Here is a 21,831-nt window from a genome sequence, read left to right as displayed (position 1 = left end):
AAACTTCAGGATAAAGTCAACAAAAGTAAAATACGTAAAAAGTAAAAGACCTCTCCGGGTCTCTGTAGCATCCTCCTACAGGGTCTAACTGCAAGCCCCCTCTCTTTCTGGACCATTTCTCTGGCGTCCTTTCCTGCATCTCCTTAGCCTCCTCTGTACTGACTGATCTTCTTCTAGCATCCCCCCTGACCGTCTGACTTCCCCGTATATAAAAGACCTCTTTCCTTGGGAACCCCTGGGCCAAGCCCTCACACACATCAAGCTAATTGGTTAGCCACCCTAGGGCCATGACTGGGGTACCACACCCAGGGCTCAAGGGGGCCGTGCCTCCCACTGCTCATCCAGGGCCTCAGCCAGAGGGGCAAGCCTAGGATCTCCGGGGCAGATACCCTCAGGGCCAAGGGCGCTGGGGCTTTTCTGCAGCTGTCCAGCACGGCCTGGGCCTCCTAAGGCTCCAAGGCCCAAGGGGCTTCTCAGCTTGGCTGCTGAAGCAGAGGGGGAGGGGTGCCAGCCGGTCTCACACAGAGAAAAACCCTGAGGGCCTAAGGCTTTTTAATCTCAGCCCAAAGGCAGGGTCCCCAAATCACAATAAATTTCCACAGAGTGAAAATAAGCTATACTTATTGTCACTTGAGGAAAGATTGCCATGATTGAGCTTAATCTGACAGGTTACATTTTGGGAGCTTTTCTGGGATGTCTCTTTGGGGTGGGGTAGAGAACCTAGTACAGACAGTACAGACACTATAAACAACAGGGAAGACATGATACTTGGAAGCATTGGACCCTTGTATGTTGTGGGGTGAGCGGCCACCAGGGCTATCAAGTTATTGGAAGTTTGGTTCACCTCGGTGGGTATGAACCCTTACCAATGACTGCTGAGGGGTGTCTAAGGCAAAGGTTGGAGCTCTGTCTTGGACTATATAACTAACCCAGGAGATATAAGGGCACTATTAATGATCACTCAATTAACAAGCATTTATTCAGCATTGTGTCAGGCACTGCACTAAGCACTGAGCCTATAAAGACAAAATTTAAATAGTCTTTGCACTCAAGAAGCTTGCATTCTACCAGAGAAGACAAACATGCATGTGAAGCAGGAACAAAATAACATATAAGCTACACGCCACACAGATATAAGCAGAGATTTGAAGAGGGAATACACTGGTAGCCGAAGAGCTCAGGGAAGACCTCATGTAGAAGATGGTGCTTGAGCTGAAGCTTGGAGGAGATGAGGGATTCTAAGAGGTAAGAAAGGAGTTCATTCCAGGAGACAGCCAGTGGAGAGGCATGGAGATGAGGGATGGTCCCATTTGGGAAGGGGAGTTTCTTTTTGGTCCCAGCAAACAGACAAATTGCTGCTTGGGTTCACTGAGAAAGGGAATTGACACGGTCGAAGGTGGTGAAATTGTGACGTGCTCTTGAGATACCAGTCGAGTCCTAGCAGTGGTCTTAATTTAGCAGAGCATGGAGGGACACGAGTAAAAGTAGAACAACTGAGTCTGCTATCTACACCCCAGCTGGGGGAAGAGCCTAGTGATTGGGGCAGCTAGGTGGCGTAGTGGATAGAGCACTGGCCCTGGAGTCAGGAGTACCTGAGTTCAAATCCGGCCTCAGACACTTAACACTCACTAGCTGTGTGATCCTGGGCAAGTCACTAAAAAACCCCAATTGCCTCACTAAAAAAAAAAAATTAAAAAAAAAAAAAGAGCCTAGTGACAAAATTTTGGCCTCCCAGGAAAACACAAGATAGTGGAGAGCGATCTGGTATTTTAATAATATCCAGGCTACATGCCACGATGTATCTTACATGATCATCAAAGACCCAGTTTCCTGTGTGCTTAATTGTTGAGTCTTGGTACATCTTTAATCAAGAAGAAAAACCAGATTGTCTGCCAGTATAAAATAGCCCCAAAGAATGGCTGAGGCCTTGCACAGATTCTATTGCCTATGGTTGAGTTAATGAGACTCTCTGGTGAACAGAGTTCTCCGGTATAAGATACTGCTGAGGAAAAGGGCTCCCAGAGAGAGAATGAAGATATGACAATGAATATGAACCATATTTGAGTCATTGAAGAGAATCAGCTCTCAGAACTGAGCCTACTCTGACTGCCAGAGTAGTCTCAAGGGGCATTAGGAGACTTCCTTGACATGTGGTTTATACTACAAGCACAGGACACAAAATGAAATGAATTTAACCTAAGTTCTAACTCATCTAACATGTACATATTTTGTGACAGAATATTAGCTATTGTTTATAATTTATGGGTTGGATATTAGCACCAGCACTTTAATGTTCTACTCTCTAAGTTCCTTCACCTAAAATAAAGATGTCTTACTACTCTTTTTGTTGTAGCTTTTCTCCTATTTGAGAGGTGAGTCATCTGATCACCTGCAAAATTTTACATGATGAATTCACTTCCTCTGGGTCTTTGGTTCTTTAACTCTCATACCATTTCCCAAAGGAAATAGGAACCAAGGTACAATGCACTTGTTTTTCAATTCTTCTTTTTCAAATGTTTCCAAAGTTAGAGTTAAAGTAGAGTTGAAAATTATAGGTTTTTTTGTTGTTGGAGATTAAACTATTCAGATGAGATTAGAAATTTGGAAATGTTTTAAGTTTCACCAAAATTCATGAGACTTCTGATCTGACATCATTAAAGATGAGTAGAAGAATGGATTAAGAATTCTTATAAAATTTTGAATTATCATTATAATTTGGTATATTTCTTTTTATGATAGACATTAAGCTCAAACATTTACCACATGCTTAAAGTACTAAATAAACTTGAGTGATGTTACTTGCTTTTTGAACAAATTCGGTAATTTGTAAATGTTGACAGATCACTCATGAGTCAACTCTTTTTCTCCTGTCATTTTTCATAGTCTAAGCAATTTTAGACCAATACAAATAGAAGGAAGGAGAAAAATACAGATAAACTAATTTCTACTTTCTATGAGAGGCTCAAAATTGCAATTGTTGTCTACTTAAATTCTATCCTTAGTAGACTTTCACCTTTAAAATTTAAATTTATCCTTAAATTTCTACCCTTAGTAATAACGCTTCTCTTTTCTCCTTGTTCTATTCTTACTGATATCATCAACTTTTCTGCACTGGATCATTATCCATCTCCTACTTTCAAACCTCCTATAAGTTCGTCTTCCTTCACCCTCTCAACTAAGAATCTTGTCTCATATTTAATTGAAAAAAATAGGGGCATTGTGGAAAACTCCCTTTTTTCTCTCCTCCTCATCTTTCTTCACTCAGATGCCTTCTGCTCCTATCTTCTCCTTCATCTCTGTCTTACAAGAAGCTATGGCCCTTCTTTCAAGGCAAACCCCTGTATTTGCACTTGATCCCATTCCATCTTATCTTCTCCCACAGATATCCTCCTCCAACACTCTGACTCTCTCACTCATCTTTAATTGTTCCGTGTCTACTGGATGCTTTCCTACTGCCCATGAACATGCCTGTGTCTCCCCCATCCTCAAAAAGCTCTCACCATTTATCCATCCCTGCTAGCTAGCAGCCCGTTTCTATCCTCCTCATAATAGCTAAATTCCTTGAGAAGGCAGACCACACACAGTGCTTCTACTTCATTTCTTCTTACTCTCTTCTTAACTCTTTGCAGCCCAGCTTCTGACCTCATCATTCAACCAAAACTGCTCTCTCTAAAGTTACCACTGATCTCTCCTCTGCTAAGTCTAATGACTTTATCTCAATTCTCATCCTTCTTGGCTTCTTGGCAGCCTTTGACCCTTTCAAGCACCCTTTTCTCCTTGATGTTCTTCTAAGTTTTCATGACATTATTTTTTCCTGGTCCTCCTACTGGTCTGATTGCACCTTCTCTGTCTCCTTTGCTATATATTTATCCATGTCATACCCACAAACAGGGGTGGGAACAAGATCTCTGTCCTCAACCTTTTTCTTGCTCTATTCTATTTCATTTAGTGATCTGATCAGCTCTCATAGTTTTAATGATTATCTCTGTGCTGATGATTCTCACATTCACCTGTCCAAGCCCAACCTCTCTCCCAATTTCCTGTCTCACATCTCTAACTACTTTTAGATGCCTCAAATTGGATGTCTCATAGACATCTTAAACTCAGCATGTATGAACCTGAACTCATCTTTCCCCTCAAACCTTTCCCTTGTCATAATTTCCCTATTACTATTGAGGGTACCACCATCTTTTCAGTTACTTTGGGTCAAAAAAGCTAGGTGTCATCCTTGACTCCTCACTCTTTTTCATCTCCCTTAGCCAATCAGTGGTCATGTCCTGTCATTTCTACTTTCATGGCATCTCTCTTAGACACCCCATTCTGACACCTCCACCACTGTGGTCCAGGCCCTCATTACCTCCTGCCTTCTGGGTTACTATAAATAGCCTTCTGTTTGGTCTTTCCACCACAAATCTCTTCTCCCTCCAATTCATCCTCCACTCAGCTATTGTGGGGACCAATTTTTAATTGGGGAGTGTTAGCTAAGCGGCTCGCCGCAATATTGGGGCAAGGAAGGAGACCGGCAGCCTCCCTCAAAACAGAACAAGATTTATTTGAACAAGAACGAACTTAAAAAAAAAAAAACAAACAGGATCAGTAGGATCAAGGGAAAGGAAATAAAATGGGGAAAGGGAAATTATAATACCTGAAAAAATACCACCGCCCAGGAATCAGCCGAAAATACGCAGTAGAACGCCTGTCACTTTCCAGCTTCCACCTAGAATGCCCAATTCTCCTCCCCCAAACCCAGAAACACCCCACACAGCCCCAGCCAATGGGATGGCCGCTCTGACAGTCACATGGCTGCCCTCACTAGGCTTCCAATCATTATAATTTTGCCAGGCCCATGTAGGCTTCGGCGAGTGGTGATGATGTGAGGTGCCAGAGCCCTGGCAATGGCTACAACCAGTGGGTGGAGCACTGTGCAGTTTGCGGAGCCCCAGGCCAGTTCGCGCTGAGGCATAAAAACCTCAAATAACAATTCTTTACACTATCAAATTGATCTTCCTTTAAAAATGAAGATCTGACCACATCCCTTCCCCTTTAATAAATTCCATAGCACCCGCAGCATTAAATATAAAACCCTGTTTGGCTTGCGAATAGTCTTCATAACCAAATCTTTTCCAGTCTTCTGATACCTTATTCCCTTCTTCATTCTCTGTGACCCAGTGACAATAATCTCCTCACTTTTTTGTACAAGATATCCCATCTCTAACCTCTGAGAATTTTTATTGGTAGAGTATTCCCCATGCCTGGAACTCTTTCCTCAGTCTGCCTCCTAGTTTACTTGGCTTCTTTCAGATCTCAGCTAAAGCCCCACCTAACGTAAGAAGCCTTTCCTATTCTCTCTCAATTTCAGTGCCTAGGATTTAAAAAAAAAAATTTTTTAAGTGAGGCAATTGGGGTTAAGTGACTTGCCCAGGGTCACACAGCTAGCTAGCTAGCTGCCCCAGTGCCTATGATTTTAAAACCTAAAAAGTTTTAAATGTCAAACTTTGATGCAAGGGGTAAAGAATGAAGCTCATAAATCAGTTACATGAAAGACCTTTTCATTTTAATTCACTGCCCCATTGAAGAAAAAGGGTGTAATGAGTAAAAAGTTGGACCATTCAGACCCTTTACAAATTAAAGAACAACAATGGAGTCTTTAGTTTGAAGCCAAAAATATAATTTAATATTTAGCATCTTGCCTGCTTTGGTTTCCCAGATGGAGTGCTAGCATGTCCTCCTCCATCACCTATAAGTGTGGTTCATATGATATAAATAGATGAAAAGAAACACTTTATTAAATATACTTTATATATTTAAAAATCCATCTTGACCCCTTCTGGAGCTGAGAATCCCAGGAAGTCATGAATTGCTGATGCCATCAAAAAGCATGTCATTCTTATGAGAACAGTGTGATATGCTCTCCTGAGTTCACCTTCATAGGCAATAAGCAAATGATAATTTAAATACTTTATGTATATTTTATTTCTGCAGCTGTAGATACTTGATTTTTCATAAACAACCTCTGAAAATGAAGACAAGAGTAAAACAAACATTTAGCAATGACCAGAGAGAACCCTCAAAATGAAAAATTATAACTTTTATATATTTGTATATATATATGTATTTATGTATATATGCATGTATGCATCCATTTATTTATTCATTAAAAAACTTATTTATTTATTGATTGGAGACAGCCGGGTGGCACAGTGGATAGAGTGCTGGATCTGGAGTCAGGAAAACACTTACTAGCTGTGCGACCCTGAGCAAATCATTTAACCCTCTTTGCCTCAGTTTCCTCATCTGTAAAATGCGTTGGAAAAGGAAATGACAAACCACTTCAGTAGCTTTTCTTTTCTTTCTTTCTTTTTTTTTTTTTTTTTGGTGAGGCAATTGGGGTTAAGTGACTTGCCCAGGGTCACACAGCTAGTAAGTGTCAAGGGTCTGAGGCCGGATTTGAACTCAGGTCCTCCTGAATCCAGGGCTGGTGCCTTATCCACTGAGCCACCTAGCTGCCCCTTCAGTAGCTTTTCTAAGAAAACCTTAAATGGGGTCATGAAAAGTAGGGCATGACTGAAACAACTGAACAATAACAAATATATTGAAATATATCTTCACATATTTAACTTTTAGATATTCATATGTATAAACAATTTACATATACAACATATAACAGATTATATATTTAACTTTTACTTAAAATAACATATAATTGAAGTGTGTTTATGATAAATAAGAAAATATCTGTAAAGCACTTTGAAAACCTCACAGTTACAGTGTTAAATGTTATATATTAAATTATTTCATTTTATGTAGAGCTAATGTGAATCGTATTGCTCTTATAACAAATACTGTGAAAAACTGTGAATGAGGTGCCCTCATCTAAAACCAAAGGATGCTTAAAAGATAGAAATGCATTTAAACCTATACACCAAAGGACTTGGTCAGAACCATAATCTCCCTTCCTCTCCCCTCTTGCTTCCACATACAACTCTAATTCTGGCTGCAGTTGTCTGTAGCAGGCAGTCCCTGTCTCTTCTAATCCCAAAGTGATTTCTCTCTTTGGAGATTTTCAAGGTCCATAAGCCTGTATTAGGAAGGGTTAAAAGTACAAAGGCAGAGAAGCTAAAGAACATTCTTGAACTTCATAGGGAACTTTGATGAATGGGGGAATTTAGTGTTGAGAAATTGAGAGGAAGTGTGGTGACTAAAGGTAAGTTAGCACTTCTAAATATAAATGTCTACAGCTGTTACCAGTGAGAAAAATGTAAATGAAAAACGTGAGAAGGGATTCAGAATGGTTCAACATGCAAAACTATCCCTTTAAGAACCTCAGGTTTTAGATGGCACCCCTAAAATGCTTGGCATTAAATAACTGAAATTACACTTGATCTTTGCAGGCTAGTGTGAAAATCTGCCATGGTTTCAAGTAAATATTGTTTTATAAAGACTTTTCATGGAACAAATACAACAATTATGGCATTAAGAAAATATTAATATATAAAAAATTTACCTTCATATTTGGGTGAAGATTATCAATTTTATCACCAGGATTATTGTGTTAAGTTGACTTTCTTTTTCTAAAAGTGAAACATTTGTTATATCTGTAAGTGACAATGATCCACAATGGAAGTATTCTTCTACAACTTGCTCTAACTTCTCGTTATCCAAAAGATGTTTATATGAGAATAATTAATTTGAAGACATGGACCATGTTCCTTTAATTATTCCCCTTATAGAGTCACAGAATGTTAAGAGCTGGAAGGTAAATCATCTAGAGGACCAGTTCTCAAACTTTTAGAATTTTTTAAAATTATTGAGGACCCTAAAATTCTTTTGGTTATGTGAGTTATATCTATTTATATCTACTGTGTTAGAAATTTAAACTGTCAAATTTATTAGTTCATTTAAAAATAAAAATAATAGATCAATTACAAGTTAACATAAATAACATTTTTATAAAAAGTAAGTGTATCTTCCAAAACAGAAATATCAGTGAGAAGACTGGCATTGTTTTACATATTTTTGCAAACCTCTTTAATGACTGGTTTAATAAGAGACAGCTGGATTCTCCTATCCACTTCTGTATTATATCTGTGGCGATATGTTATTTCAGTTGAAGTACATAAAATCTAGTTTTGCACAATCATGTAGTTGAAAAGGGAAGGTATATTTTAATTGGAAAATTACTTCTTAGTATTGTTAAGAAAATAGTTTTGGCCTTTTAGAACTCCTCCACCCCAAAAGGGTCTCAAGGATTCCCAGGGATCCATGGATAAAGGCTTGAGTCTCATTCATCTAAAGAACAAGAAACCATCTAGTCCAACATTGTGCAGATGGTAAAGTAAGGACCATAAAGTGAAATTGACTTGCTCACTGTCACATTGGAAGGTAATAAAAACCTTCTTGACTGAAGTCCACTACACTATTCACTACACCTCTGCTTCTGAAGCCCCAATTTCTTCAATCTGTGGAGGGCTAGTTTCCATTTTAGGATAGACGAGGTTAAATAAGAAGAACTTGTAGAGTCAACATAAAACAGCTTCTTAGAAACTCAAGAGGAGTAATGTGAAGTCTGAATTTAGCACTCATTTGATCTTTCCACATGTAAGTCACAGTAATATGCATACCATTTTTTTCAAGAAGAATTTCCATTGGAACCCATGAATTCCATCTCTAAAAAAATTAACCCCATAAATCTCAGCTCTAAAAAATTAAGACTTTGATCAATCTGTGATCTTATTAATGTTGTTCCTTATTCCAACAGAGCAGAGGGCAACCCATCCACAGCTTTTCATCCCTACTCAGAAGCAAATAATCAGAAGGGACCTTGGATGCTATCCACTCCAATTGACCAGGAATCCCTTATGCAATACTACTGACCAACAGTCATCTAGCCTTTGCTTGAAGACCTCCAGTGAGTAGGACTCTGCTACTTCCTAATATGACCCATTCCACTTCTGCAAGTTTTTCCATACATTAAACCTAAATCTGCCTCAGCAATTTCTATCATTCCCAGTTTTGCTTTCTGAGGACAAGCACAAATCTGATTTCTCTTTCACTCGACAAAGCTTCAAATACTCAAGAATATTTCATCCTTAGCAATGCTTTATAGATATTTTTTCTGGCAGCATCAATTGTGACCATGTTCATCTCCAGTACATGGATAGTACTTATTGAGTTTGACAAGTCTTAGGAGGTTCCTCTTTTGGCATGGATACATACCCCAGAGAGCAGAGCTCTCAGTGTTAATACAGGTGCATAAATACAAAGGCCTTAGGATACCTTATCATGGAATCACCAACCATCACTGTTTGTCTTATATATTTCCCAGATCCTTACTAGATAATTTCCCACCTAACAGAATCTATAGGTCCACATGATCATTCCTTTTCTTTTCTTTTTTTTGTTTTTTGGTGAGGCAATTGGAGTTGACTTGCCCAAGGTCACACAGCTAGTAAGTGTCAAATGTCTGAGGCCAGATTTGAACTCAGGTCCTCCTGACTCCAGGGCCAGTGCTCTATTCACTGTGCCACCCAGCTGTCCCCCCATTCCTTTTCAATCAACTCCAGGGGCTCCCTATTGGCCTTGGGATTTTCCATTTGGCATTTTAAGTACTTCATAACCTGACCTCTTCCTAAATTTCTAGTCTTACACATCGCTCTCTTCCATATTGCCTGCAATTCAGCAACACTTGTCTCCTTGCTGTTCATCACACAACACTCTCCATTTCCTGATTCCATGCATTTCCATTAGTTTTCCCTCATGCCTGGAATTCTCATCCTTGTCATTTTTGTCTCTTGGCTTCCATGGTTGACAAGAAGCCTTTCCTGATCCCCCTAAACACCAGTGGCTTCCTTCTTAGAGTATCTCCAATTTATCCTGTGTATATTTTAGTATATAAGTTGCTCATATGCCATCTCCCCAATTAGACTATGGTCTCCTTGAGAGCAAGGAATGTATTTTTCCTTTCCTTATATCCCCAGTATTTAGCAGTGTCTGGAACAAAGTGGCATTTCATAAATGCTTATTATCTTGACTTGATTTGCAGCACAGGTTGCTGTTTCTTCCTTATAGGGACCAGTTTCCTCCTCTTTGGGAAGAAGATCCTATTTGAACCCACCTTCAAGTATTCAGTGTACCTTCTTTCTTTTCTTCTCTATGTAATATTCTTTTGCCCTCCCAATATTTTGAAATAGTTCAGAATTCTTTTCTTTCTCTTTAGATTTTTTTCTTTTTAGTCTTCATATTGAGAACCTTTTTCTAATTTTTTTAAAGGAACACTTCATTGCCTCGATAAACTAAAGAGAGGAGAGGTATTCCTTAAACTCTTTTACCTTCTCTTCTTTGGAGACTAAAGTTGGCTTTGAATATAGTGATTGTTTGGCTGTGGCAGAAAGCAAGCATCATACACTCTATGCAAATTATTGCAAAATTATTTCTGCTTTCCATACTTGCTGGAAGCAGGATCCATAGTTTGTTCTTGTAGAATTCTTGTCCATTTTCTCCCTTACATCCTTAGCATAGATCTACCCAGCATTCTCTGGTAGATCTCTTGATATTCCTCTTTTCGTTCTTGTGAATGTCATTACACTAAGTGACTACAAAGGCATCTTGTGAGCTGTTCATCAGTTATCCCCCATCCTTCCTTCATGAAAGGCCTTCTTCCTTTTCTGATCATTTATCTCTCTGGTCATATCCATATTTATATCACTTATCCTGTGCAATTCTTTGTTGATCATGTGCTGCTGTAAACTATTCTACCCACAAAGTGCCTCTCCACTGTCCTCTGGGTGACCTCAAATTATACATCCTTAGAGACTGTATTTCCTGACTCACTGCCACAGAGCATTGCCAGAAGGATAATGATGTTAAAAAGATGGGAGGAGTTATTCAAAGCATTGCAGAATTTCCCAGATGCAATTCAGCCTGTTATCCTATTCAGTTCTAGGTAGCCAGAGAGTCTGTATACAGGCTATGCATACAAGAGTGCTCAGGTTTTCTCCCTGTCTAGATGGTTAGAAGTGTTATGAGTGATTATGGATCTCATTTAGAAGACCTTTCACTCTTTTGGGCCTTGATTCAATTGGGGTCCCATGGAGGGCCTCATGATTTATAGGGAATTTCACTTCTGTTTGGGCTCTGGGCTAGCATCCTCTGTGACAGTGGTAAAGGCATTTGCTAAGTTTATGTTTCCCTATTGTATGCTTCTCTCTCGTATTCATATGGATCTGTGACCTCATTGATTGGGATGCTAACTCTAACAATGAAGATCATAACCATCCATGCTTGCCCTTCCTATGTAACCTTTGTCCATATGCTCTAAGAAGTTTGCCATTGGCTGTGCATACAATATGCTGATGACTTTCCTTGATGTCTCCTGACATCACAAGGATCTCAGTCAAGCACTTAAACTGTGTACTTGTCCTCCCTTGCCACATGACCCTTGCCAGACCAGCTTCTCTTCCTATGACAATCTTTTACTTCTGTTCAAAGTTCCTCATTGATTGTGTATTGCTGCCTGTTCACATCCACCTTATACTTCTTCCCTGCCCTTTCTGTGATATTTCACTTCTTCATAGAGTTTTTTGTGTTCCATGGTTTGTAGTCATATAACCATGAGAGAATATTGGTTTGAAAATATGGACTTTTGTTTCTGGGATGATATTGAAGGTTGTTAAGGGAACTTTGCAATTTCCTAATTTCCTGAAGGCAATCCAATCTCATTTCTCCTTCCTATTTAATTCCAGACCCTATTTATTGCCCTTTTACATTGTCTGTCTACAATTTTACTCATATACACATATTTAAAACTCATACATGTATTATGCATATATATTATATACACATACACACATAAATAGAACGATGATAGATGGATAGGTAGATATATATATATACATATAGATAGATAGATAGATAGAGAGAGAGAGAGATACATAGATAGATAGATAGATCATTGTGTTCTATAGGCTCTCCGTCTAATTGCATGTCATTAACTTGGCAATAGACATTTTTCATCCAGTTGTTATTTCCAGTGTTGATAGTCAGGCCAAACTCTTAAGAGGATCAGTATCTTTTTTAGGAGACTTTGCCATTTCTTAGGATTTGATACAAGCAGTACAGTATTTCTCCCAAACAGGAGTATCTATAGGAATTCACCATTCAACAAATAAAATTTTGGTTTAATAGTCAACAAACGACAAACTCAGTAGAATCTTGTATTCTCTGCCTGTAAAGATGTGGTCTGCTACAGAATATCATTTTCAGAAACCTACCTATTCCCTTTTCATGCCTTTATCAAGGAGAAAAATAGATAATATTTTCATATTTTATAAAGATATCAAAATTAGCATAGGTCAATAGTTATAGCTATATTTTCTTAATCTTTTTTCTGGTAATAGTAAAGTCTATAATTTTTCCCAAGCCTTTGGGCATCTTGCACCCTTCTGGTAACTTGAGAACTGATTTCTCAATACCCTCACAATTTTGTCAACTTCAACACAGACCTACCCTGTATATAACTGGTCTAATCCCAACCATTGTTGCCATCTCTTTTTTCTTTAGTACTATTTCTAATTTCTTGTGTAACACAATGGAAACTGTGACACCGGAGTCCAGATATGATGGTTTTACTATGATTAATGGAGAAAAATTTATCTGGTATTTCCATTTTTCATATTTGTTGTTCTTCCACTTAAATAGTAGTAGAAGAAAAACTTAGACTTAGATAGATTTTGAATGATCTGGTGTACTTGGATCTCTCTCCAAGATCTCTGTAAACTTATTTTTTTTCTTTCTGCTACTTCTCAATGTCTTATAAGACAGCACTGCTTAATCTTCTATCATCCAAAAAATTTCAAAATCACCTTATATTCTAAACTAGTGTTGTTCTTGGCTATCATATCTCTCCACATGGCAAGACCCTACATTTGTGGAATGGGACAATTCCTAGGCTCTTTTGTTCTCCTCATTATGGTAATTAATTTACATCAGGTAAACTTCCATAAAAAATAGTTATAGCATTAATTTCCATTATCCTATTCATTTCTGATTTTTCAATGCCAACAGCATGTTTAAGTAGGTCACATCAGAGTTTTCTCAATTATATACATCATTTCATTTTTATCTTTTTTTATTTAGTGTTGATTTTTATCTTTGTTCTAACAAGTTGATGGTTTGCTTTTTATTATATCTTTAGTTCATAGCACACAATAAAAACTTGCTGATTTGAATTCATATGGATGAATGATTTGGAAGTGATTCTCACATTGGTAACTATTTGTTTCCTGTCAGAATATAATCAGTTTAATTTCTTTTATGTTGTTCAGTACTCACCACACCCTTCTTGACTCTTCTTGAAGCAAGTATTCATATTTGGATGTTCTTATCAAGTTCTTTATAGAATTTCTCTATCTTCTCATTCTTTTCAACAAATACTATTTCATAACTTGTATATCATTTTACAAATGCTTATCATGAGTAATGATATTTAAAACACAAGTATGTTTCTTCTTGCCTTTGGATGTCAGAACCAAATTTGTGAACTCTTTCCAAGAAGAAACTATAAGCCATTCTTCCAAGTATAATTTCATTAAAAAAGAATTCATCGTGAGATTCTCAAGATTGATGTGATTCACTTCATTTAGTTGTATGTTATTCACTGGTCACTGAACAAGGACCTTCATTTAGAGTCCAAATAGCTTAGCTGCCTAAAACTGTGTGTTTCTTAGCTCTCTTTGCCCCTTTTCTGTCATAATCAGTTTACAAGTAGAATGAAGTCCCACAGACAAAGGGCTATTTTAATGTTTTTTATTGCTTTGGTGGGTTACCACATAATTTATTGACCAGGTGATTAGCCTATGTTGAAGACCTGTCTGTATTCAGTTAGCTGACCTTCAAAAGCATATAATCAATTATCAAAACTGTGCTTGAAGCCCTTCCATCATGAAATAAACCTGCCCAGTTGTATTTCACTGGCATAACCCTTACTAACCAGTGTTAGTTACCCTTATTCTAAAGATGGTTCAAAGTAGGACTTTGTGAAGGGATACTAAACACAGGGAAAATAAATTATAGAAAAAAATTACAATCCTGGAAAAAAATAATAAGTGTTTTATCATCAAAAACAAACAGGTCTTTGGAGAGACTAACAGATAATGGCAATATACTTCTAAACAAAGGGACCTATAAAAGAAAATGTTTTATGTGAGTGCAAGGTGTTTCAGTAAAACTTATATGCTTGCAAGAAGGAACATGGGCCAGCACAATCTTTTATAAGGACAAGTTCATCCATGATTAGTTGTTTGAAAAGAGCAAACTGAATTCATGAATCGACAACACATGAAGTCTATATTAAATAATAATCCAAAATAACCTGTTCAAATTGGAGAACTAGGGGAAAAATACAATACATTTAGGTAGGAGTAGTTTAAGGAGCTGGACAGGTAGGTGGTGCCACATATACTAGACCTGGAGTAAGGAAGACTCTGCTTCCTGAGTTCAAATTTGGCTTCAGATACTTACTAGCTATGTAATCCTGGCAAGTCACTTATCCCTGTTTTCCCTCAGTTTCCTCAGCTGTAAAATGAACTGGACATGGAAATGGCAAACTACTCCAGTATCTTGCCTAGAAAACTTTCTAATGGGGTCATGAAGATTGGACATTGAATGAAAAATGTTGAACAACAACAGGTTTAAGGGTAATAAGCCTATATTTAAAAATATGTTTTAATGCTTTTTTCCCAAAGATTTGGTCTCTCTATCTCACCTAGTCAAAGTGTAGTGCTGCTCACAAGTTCAATTTCACTGCTGATAAGCCATAGAGTTTTGACCTGTTCTGGTTTTTTTTTGTTTCTTTGTTTTTAAATCTAGCACCCCCTCCTTAGGCAGCCTGGCTCCCCACTACTATGGCCTTTTCCCCAAGAGCTCCACATATTGGTGCCACACTTGGTGTAGATCAGCTTAGCACACTGCTGCTAAGAATTCCCAAGATCAAAGGATTCGCCAACCTTAGATTCCCTGGTACAAGAGATTTCAGGTGCCTGTGACCAGGACCAGCTTTGATATTTTGCAAATGCTTTTTTTTTGGTAGAGTTATGATATTTGGAAATTCCTTCAAAGAAACTTTCTGGCTAAACGTATTAATATTAGAGGCAATATGTAAATAGCCTAAATAAAAAACCTTTCTTATAGTGCCAACAAATACAGGGGGAAACAAATTTTTCATGAATCACCCTGAATAGTTCTAATCAAATATATTTGGTGTATTTGACAGAATTACTTACTACTGGCAGAAGAAGAACCTAGAAGGAAAAAAAAAGATAAAATGTAAAGTTGCTTTTTCCCCCTCTAACCACAAGTCAGTTATTTCTTAGTTTGTATTGTGTAGCAGCAGTGTAGGACCATCACAATAGGGCATTGGGGGATTTGTAACTCCAATGTGTAACTCCTAAGTGTCCTCTATCTGTGTGCGGTGCATCATACTTGATTTCTGTACTTGCTCCCATTCCTGATATGTATTTTTTTTTGAAGAGTGCCTGCTGAGTTTAGAAGGGGCATATTGTACTTTGATTAAGAATTGACTTGGTCAGTTAATTACAATGATGTAATTTGGGCATTTAAGTCAATAACATCTGGTGAACTATATCTTATTCTCTAGAACAGGAAGATGAAGAGACCTTAATCTATTTGGGTTAATTTGGCTTGCTTAGCTCATTATCTTTTAAGAAAGAAAGATTGTGAAAATGGACTGCATATTTGCATAAGCACCCCAAATTTAGGTTTTTGTGTCTCATTTAAAAAATTTGTATTTTAAAGTAAAGTGTAGTGATTAATTTAAAATTTAAAATTAAATTTTATTTCTTTTATCTTGAAAATAAAATATTTATGATAGTATATTTAACAGATGTTTAAAAAAACTCTCTGAGTATACAATCTAACAACATGTACTATGAATGACTGGAAAAGATTTGAAAGCTGACAACCATATGTGTGACCCCTGGGTCACTTAACCCTATTTGCTTCAGTTCCTCCTCTGTAAAATCACTGGAGAAGGAAATGACAAACCACTCCAGAATATTTGCCAAAAAAAGAAACCCAGTTTGAGTCACAAAGCGTCAAATATTACTGAAAAATGGCTGAACAACAGCAACACTCCAAGAGACTATTTAGGGTAATATTAGAAAGAAACATTTTTTTTTTTTAGTGAGACAATTGGGGTTAAGTGACTTGCCCAGGTCACACAGCTAGTAAGTGTTAAGTGTCTTAGGCCAGATTTGAACTCAGGTACTCCTGAATCCAGGCCAGTGCTCTATCCACTGTGCCATCTAGCTGCCTCAGAAAGAAACATTTTAATCAAGTCTGGGACTAACGAGAATACCTCTAAATTATAAAAAATAAAAACTAGTGAAGGAAGTTGTCAAATTATAATTAAATATTTCTTTTACATTTTCCTTCCCAGGCATATGTTTTAAATCTGAAATTTGGTAATAATATTTGAGGCTAGTTGTTTTAAATAAGCATTCTATTTAAAGGTTGATTATTTCATCTCAGGTAAAGCATGGCAACAGCATAAGTTTTACTGTTTGACCATTGTGACTCTGAGACACAGCTATTACCTGGTGACAACACATAATTGATTGTAAGTTCATGCCTTTTATTGATGAAGGATAATATGATGATAATTAAACTCTTAAAAGTTAAATCTGGAAAGCTAATATATAAAGTCTTAACAATATTGTTATGAGACAGGCTGTACAAAACAATCTGATTATTGGTATATGTGAGTAACAGAACTGTCATGGAGGTCAGAGTGGAACATGAGACAACAATTCCATTCTGTTGGCAAGCAGAATTGAGAAGAAGCTGAGGTTGGCAGGCTGCCTACTTAAGGGCTCATTAAAGGCATATTGAATCCCAATAGATAAACAGCCAAAGGATGTGAACAGATAAAATGGTGCCGTGATACACTGTTGGTGGCGCTAAATGCTTATTGACTGGCTGATACTAGCTTTATTAGCACTGATTCATAGTGATGTTGAATCTCACTAAAATCCATAGGTCTTTATACTGTAAACTTCTATCAAGTGAGGTCTCCTCCATTCCATCATACTTATGTAGCTCACCAAAAAAAAATCTAAACAAAAGAGTTTTACATTTTTTCTCATATAATCTGATCTTGTTAATTTTTTCTTATTTTTAGCTCTTAATCTGACCCCACCCCCAAGTTTATGTCTTCTGAAAATGTAAATAGCACATCTTCTATGTCTTTATCCAAGTCATTGATACAGATGTTCAACAATATAGGACCAAGGAAAGAATCCTGTGCATTGCACCAGAGACTTCCCTTCAGGTTGATATCGATCCAATAGCCAATATTCTATTGAAATAGTCATTGAACCAGTTTTATATTCATCATTATACATTATCATATCCAGGCCATTCTTCTCTTCCTTGAATTGACATAGTGAAAAAGTAATGAGTCAGTTTTTGTTTGGTGACAGAGCAGAGAAGGAGAATTAGAGAATGGGGAGGGAATTTGAAATTATTCTGAAAGAAGTCTCACAGATAGCTACTGATTAGGGAATTAGAAGCATGATGTTAATTACTGATTTCTAGCACCTGGATAAATATCAATTGCTAATCCAAGAATGGGAGAAAGTCTCAGAGAAAACTGCTCCCAACCATGATCAAACACCTACAGGTGACCAAGAACTTGACTTGCCTAAGCAAACAAGCACTTTAAGCCTTCTGTTTCCCATTGGAGATAGCAGGGGAACAATAAGGAACAACAGATTTGTGATTCAAGATGTGGAAAGTGAGGAAACTTACAGTGACTACAAGGGATTGTATGACAGTTGTATTTCTTTTGGAAGCAAGCAACAATTACATATCTAATAAATATTAGTACCCCTGAGAAAGGAAAAAGTAAAAGGACTGAAAGAATGCTTTTTCTATCCTCCAGCATATTGGAGAGGATGAAGGAAGGGTTCCTATATAGAACTAGAGAAATAATGTGGGGGCAGCTAGGTGGCACAGTGGATAAAGCACCGGCCCTGGATTCAGGAGGACCTGAGGTCAAAATCCCAACTCAGACACTTGACACTTACTAGCTGTGTGACCCTGGGCAAGTCACTTAACCCTCATTGCCCCACCCCCCAAAAAAAATTCTAAAAAAAAAAAAAAGAAATAATGCAAGAAAAATATTCCAAGGAGGCAGTAAAGCATCTAAATCTGTTTAAGAGGTTGGATTACGAGAGAATTTGTTATAGAAGAAAATCCAAACTGTTATAGTTTTACATCACAGAACTGAGGAGTTTGAAAGTACCCCCAGATATTATCAATTAATCAGTCCAGCAACAAATCAGTACGTATTTATTAAGTGCTAACTCTGTGTTAGCACTGTTAGGTGCTGGGTTATTTGTCCCAACCGTTGCCCAAAGCATGAGTTCCTTTTCCAACATCTCTGACAATTTGAGGACCTTCCATGAAAGAAAAAAGCTCTATCTCCCTAAGTACCCCTGCACACAGCCCTTACTATAGAAGAGGTTAAATGAACGAAACTTCTGGAGGTTGCTCTGCTAAAAGCAGAATATCTGGTAAATTCTTGATTTGGCTTGCTGAGAATTTCATTGTTCAGAAGCTAAAGGAAGTGAGGGGGAGAACAGCTATCATTCTGTACTCCATTTTGACCAACAAAGAGGAAGTGGCAACTTGCTGCTGCAGTACTAAAGAAGGGAACCTTCGGGGAAAGAGGACATGCCATCTTAAGAGTTTTTAACAGATAAAGAAGGGAAATACCAAGCACAGTGTGCTGTGCATTCTACATTTTATGAGAGATCTTTTAAATTCATGGACAAGGTATGTGGGATTCTATGGCTTAAGATTCTGAAAGAGAAGTCAACTTAATGAGGATGGGCGATAGAAGACTTAGGATGGCATTGTGCCATCCTGCCTTTCATGACTGCATCATGAAATCAATCCTCTGTCTCCTGGTTTATTAGATTCCTCCAGTACCTAAAGCAAATGTCCATCAAATTTCTACCCTTGTCCTTGTTCTCATGGTGACCTCACTCACTTCCATAACTTCAATTCAGTTTATTCGTGGAGATGATTCCCAAATCTGTATATTTGGTCCTAACTTTTCCTGAGCTCCAGTCATTCATTTCCCACTGCTTGGTGGATAACACCACTCAGCTGTACTACTGCCCACACCTCAAATGCAATATATCTTTTGATGCTTTTGATAGGAACTGTTGTGATCAAGTTCCATGGAGAATTGTTGTGGCATCTTCAGAGTGAAACAGTGGTCACTAGGTGGCAGCATGTCTTCAATCAAAAACAAGTCATGCCATATGAACTTCTTTTCCTCGTACAAGTCACTTCAATATTTGTTGAATTGAATTTCAACAGGATTATTAGACTGAGACTTAGATTTCAACAAGGTATCTGTATATGGTAAAGGTGGATCTAACTGTTAGGTAGATTCTTAACTGTATGTATGTGTGTGTGCATGTATGCGCATGTATATGTGTGCCTGTGTGCGAGTATGCATGTGTATATATGTATATAATATGATATAGAAATATATAATATCCACAGAATTTATATATTTTTATATAATCTATACAAATTTATGATTTAATATAACTTATAGAAATATAAATTATGCAAATAGAAATATTTATAAATGTATTTATATATAAGTGAATATAATAAAATAAGTGATAATATATAAATAAAAGATATTCCATATTTTATGTTTGCCATGGTAACTCAAAAACATTTAAAAAAGTAGAATTCGGTAGTGATTTGTGTTATTAGAAGAAGGCTTCACATCAGTGAAGTTAAAAACTCTTTTGAATTCCTAAAAAGATATCCAGAAGAAACAAAGGAGGTTATAGGCCCATTGTACATTGCCCTGATTAGATCACATTTGTAGGACTATTAAGTTCTGGGTGCCATATTTTAAGAGAGATGTTGACAGAATGGAGATAATCTAAAACCTGGCAACCGTGATGCCAAGCCGTCTTGTTTTAAAATACAAGTTCAAAGAAGAGTTCAGTGTGGACAAATGTCTAGAAGAGAAAAAAGAAAGGAAAATTAAAGCATGACATTTTATGACTGGTAAAGTACTTACCAGTGGTGGTGGTGGTGGCAGTAGTAGTAGTAGTAGTAGTAGTAGTAGTAGTAGTAGTAGTAGTTGTTGTTGTTGTAGTAGTAGACTTAACACCTAAGAGGAAAAAAAATAAACTTCATGAAAATGTTATTTTTTGCCCCTTCTCTGTACATTCCGTACTTTGGTGACTTCATCTATTTCTGTGGATGCAATTATCACCTCTATGCAGATGACCACAAAATTTATGTATTCAGCCATAAGTTTTCTGGATCAGGAACTTTTAATGACACTATTGAGAAAGCTGGTGAATTTCTTGAGATGCTGACAAATTAGGATGGTGCTTAATTAATCATAACAGATTAGTACTGGAAAGGCAGCAGGAACAGGAAACTCAGGAAGGCTTGGGTTTGAATTGTATATCAGACAATTACTAGTTGTGTGACCCTGGGAAAGTCACTTTACTAATCTGGGCCTCAGTTTCCTTATTTGTAAAACAGGGGGAGGAGAGCTGAACTTGATGGCTTCTAAGCTCATTTCCATCTCTAAATCCATGATCCTGTGATAGATTAAACATGAAAAAGGGATTGTGCTATACCAGTAGATATATACTAGCTATAAGGAAGATATACTGAAGATCACTAAATACTAAAATGAATACTGTAATATTATAAAATAAACCCTATACTCATTTCAAAATATTAGAGAGGTAGAAGATAGAAGATGTATGGATTGCATGCATTGGATGAGATCTATGCCATGGTGCCTTCCACCTTTCAGATTCTGACTATATGAAGGTTATGAGTATTATCATTTCAGAAAAGGAAAAGCACTAGAAAGGAGAAGATAAGTCTGCAGTGATCTTGGCATGAAACCCACAAAGCCAAACAAAATACCCTAAGAGCTTGAATGCTTCACTGGTATCCAAGAAGTACCAAAAGGATCAGAGGAGGCCTATGGTTTGTTGAATAGATTCTCTAAGATTTATGGAAAGACATGAGCAAGTATCACCTAGGATGAGGAGGCATGAATTTTTTTTTTTACAATTGAATTGAACTCTTTAATAATAAAATAAATTCAAATTAAAACAACTTTGAGGCACCATCTCATCCCCATCAAAAATGACAGAGACCCTCTCAACACTTTTAAGCCATGGAAAATAAAAAATATCTATTAATCCATTGAGGGGTTGTGCTTTATATCACAGGATACTCACAATGAGCTTTGTTAGGTGGGTACTCAGATAATAGACATGAAGTTTACTGTAGGATCTGGACTTGTCCTTCCATTTTGGAAGATCCTTCCAGAGCTTACTCTCTCTCTCTTTTTTTTTTTATAAAAGTATTTTATTATTTTCCAGTTACATGTAGAGATAGTTTTCAACATTTGTTTTTATAAGATTTCTAGTTTCAAATTTTTCTCTCTCCCTCCTCTCCCTCACCCCTCCCCAAGACAGCAAGTAATCTGATGTAGGTTATATATGTACAATCACATTACACATATTTCTGCATTAGTCATTCTGTGAAAGAAGGAAAAAACCTCAAAAAAGAAAAAAAACAGCACCAAAACCAAAAGAAACAGTAGGGTTCAATGTGCATCCATATTCCACAGTTCTTTTTTTCTGGATTTGGAGAGCATTTTCCATCATGAGTCCTTTGGAACTATCTTGTATTGCTGAGAAGAATCAAGTCTATCACAGTTGATCAACACATAATGTTGATGAT

General features: G+C 37.3%; 1 protein-coding gene and 1 long non-coding RNA gene across 2 annotated transcripts in view; both read right to left on the bottom strand.

Moving 5' to 3' along the window:
• Positions 1-312: 312 nt before the first annotated feature.
• The window catches only part of LOC122754664 (zona pellucida sperm-binding protein 3 receptor-like), a 71,995-nt gene continuing 50,476 nt past the window's right edge, over positions 313-21,831 (bottom strand). Inside the window, exons 7-9 of the mRNA XM_044003155.1 lie at positions 20,172-20,224; positions 1,808-1,861; positions 313-516 (exon numbers count right to left, since the gene is read on the bottom strand). Coding sequence (XP_043859090.1) covers positions 313-516; positions 1,808-1,861; positions 20,172-20,224 — 311 coding nt within the window. The remainder of the gene's footprint in view (positions 517-1,807; positions 1,862-20,171; positions 20,225-21,831) is intronic.
• LOC122726774 lies at positions 5,695-20,174 on the bottom strand. The gene is made up of 4 exons (XR_006352815.1): positions 20,132-20,174; positions 15,279-15,296; positions 7,505-7,571; positions 5,695-6,013 (listed from the first exon to the last, which is right to left on the bottom strand). It is a non-coding gene; the product is annotated as an uncharacterized LOC122726774 (long non-coding RNA).

The sequence above is a fragment of the Dromiciops gliroides genome, chromosome 4 (genome assembly GCF_019393635.1).
Source record: "Dromiciops gliroides isolate mDroGli1 chromosome 4, mDroGli1.pri, whole genome shotgun sequence".
NCBI lineage: Eukaryota > Metazoa > Chordata > Mammalia > Microbiotheria > Microbiotheriidae > Dromiciops > Dromiciops gliroides.
This window is presented reverse-complemented; position numbering and strand designations above follow the sequence as displayed.